Raw genomic sequence first — 2,595 nt, forward strand, 5'->3', positions numbered from 1 at the left:
CAATCACTGCCACTTCCTTAGGGGACTGCTGTGTGCTTAGAGGTGTCAATCTTTGCTCACAGCAGTGAGGCAGGGGCCTAACGAATCCAAAGAAGAGCTAAATAGATTTCCTATATTGAAAATTGTGCTTAATTTTTTTTCTAAAAATATTTTTATTGTTACTCCAGAGGTGATATACAGGAGGTTACAGTTACATAGACAGGTAACAAGTGCATTTCTTTTTGAACAATGTCACTCCTCCCTTCCATCTCTTCTAGTTTTTCCCTCCCCTCCCCATGCCCAAGGTGTATAGTTAATTTTCCACATAGTGTCCAGGGAGTACCACTGCTGGATTTGTTCCCTCCTTCTCCCTCCACTTCTGCGTCTGCCTTACTATCTTAAAGACAGGGAAATGAACCAATGACAAAAAGGAAAGAAACCAATAACAACTAAATAACAACATCACCCTCTCTGGTTTCTCTTTCCTGGAGTTTATTTCAATCATGATCAAATATTCAAGACTTCCTTAAAGCAATTTTTAAAAATGGGTGTAGATGGTAAGGAGAATACATGGAATGCAGAAATTACATATTTTAATTGTCTTCATCTATTAGCCACAGATAGACCTCTCCCTCCCTCAGCCCCTCCCGCAGGCCCTCGCTGTCCCCACTGCATGCCAGAGCACCGAACCCCTCCTTAGGCAGAGGCTGCTTTACTGAAGACAGCACTCCTCAGCGCAGCTTTGACGTCCTTGTTCCTCAGGGTGTAAATCACGGGGTTGAGTAAGGGCGTGACAAAGGTGTAGACCAGGGCGATTTGACGGTCCTGGTCCTCCGAGGTGCTGGAGCGCGGCCGCAGGTAGACCAGGCTGCAGCAGCCATACTGCAGCAAGACCACGGTGAGGTGGGAGGAGCAGGTGGAGAAGGCGCGCTGGCGGCCCTGGGCAGAGCGGATGCGCAGGATGGCCGAGGCGATGAACACGTAGGACACACAGATGAGCAGGAAGGGCACGGTGAGCACCAGGATGCCCACCACGTAGAGCACCGCCTGGTGCACGCGCGTGTCGGCACAGGCCAGGCGCAGGACGGGTGGCACGTCGCAGAGGAAGTGGTTGATTTCCCGCAGGCGCCCGCAGAAGGGCAGGGTGAAGATTAAGGCCGTGAGCTGCAGAGAGAGGAAGGCAGCCAGAGACACCGAGCCCACCGCCATCTGCACACACAGTTTGTGGGTCATGATGAGGCTGTAGTGCAGTGGGTGGCAAATGGCCACGAAGCGATCGTAGGCCATGACTGCCAGAAGAAAGCAGTCAGTGCCGCCCAGGGTCATGAAGAAGAACATCTGGGCCCCGCAGCCAGCCAATGGGATGGGCTTCCGGGTTCGAAGGGTGTTGGAGAGCATCAAGGGTACCACGTCGGAGGTGTAGCAGATTTCCAGGAAAGACAGGTTGGACAGGAAGAAGTACATGGGTGTGTGGAGAGCGCTGTGTGTGCTCACCACAAAGATGATGGCGCTGTTGCCGCCAAGGATCATCAAGTAGAGGAGGAGGAAGAGGAGGAAGAGGAGAGCCTGGAGTTCAGGGACAGTGGTGAAGACCCGGAAAACAAATTCAGTGGGACCAGATTGGTTGAGCACAGGATTCCAAGCCAACGTGTCTCCTGCAAGGAACAAGTGGTACATGGTCAACTGTCACTGAATGAGTGGTTTCTTGGTCTCCACAGAAACAGGGACTTCGAACTTCAGGTTTGATTGGGAATGATCTGTGTAGCATTCAGTTTTCAGCCCCAGTGCTTGGATGTGACTTCCAATAAGAGATCTGCCATGTTTTTTCCCTGGCCATTTTCATGATATTCATCTGTAGAAGAGTTCTTCAGAACTAAAACATGTAAGTGTTCCTAATGAAATGTACTTTTTCAATTCTTGAGTGTTTTTTCTTTTTGTTTGTACTGGGACTTGAACTCAGATCCTCATGGGACTTTCCCAGCACATCTCCAGTTCCAGCTGTCTGCTGGTGAGTTGGAAGGAAGAATCTTACTGGATTTTTCTTCCCTAAGCTGGCTTTGAACCATGATCCTCAGATCTCAGCCTACTGAATAGCGAGCTAGGATTAGAGCCATCACAAGCCATTAGAGCCATGAATCATGAGAGCTAACAGGAGCCATCACTGACCAGGCCAACTCTAATATTTTAATCCAGTTGACAAGAGCTAATAGTTTGCTTTTTTCTAAAATAAAATCTCCAAATATATAGTAGTTATCATTTTTAAATTAGACAAAAAGTACATTCTTTATATTTTTGATAAAATTAATTTGAAATATACAGCAAGAAAGTCAGAAAAATATAAGTATACAGCTTGATTTATTTTTCCTAAGTAAATACACATATGCAGCTATAAATACACCAATAAAATAAGCAAATGTATCAACTAACTAAATAAATACTCTAATATTAATTTAAAAAAAGAAGAATTGCAACAACCTATGTTCATTCCCATACCTTTAGTAAACTGATAGGAGAAGAAAGAAGAAATGAAAGTATATTACTGTCCTCAACTTATGCAGCAAAATCTTCAAGGCAGATTTCACTTAAGAGTGACTAACTGCAGAAATATTTCCTCAA

The 2,595-nt window shown here is 45.9% G+C and overlaps 1 protein-coding gene across 1 annotated transcript; it reads right to left on the bottom strand.

Annotated features, from left to right (window-relative positions):
• Positions 1 to 675: 675 nt before the first annotated feature.
• Positions 676 to 1,656, bottom strand: LOC125362583 (olfactory receptor 10Q1-like). The gene has a single exon (XM_048361404.1). It carries the CDS (start codon positions 1,654 to 1,656, stop codon positions 676 to 678), a length of 981 nt encoding a protein of 326 aa, XP_048217361.1.
• Positions 1,657 to 2,595: the final 939 nt, after the last annotated feature.

This window comes from Perognathus longimembris, chromosome 13 (assembly GCF_023159225.1).
Source record: "Perognathus longimembris pacificus isolate PPM17 chromosome 13, ASM2315922v1, whole genome shotgun sequence".
NCBI lineage: Eukaryota > Metazoa > Chordata > Mammalia > Rodentia > Heteromyidae > Perognathus > Perognathus longimembris.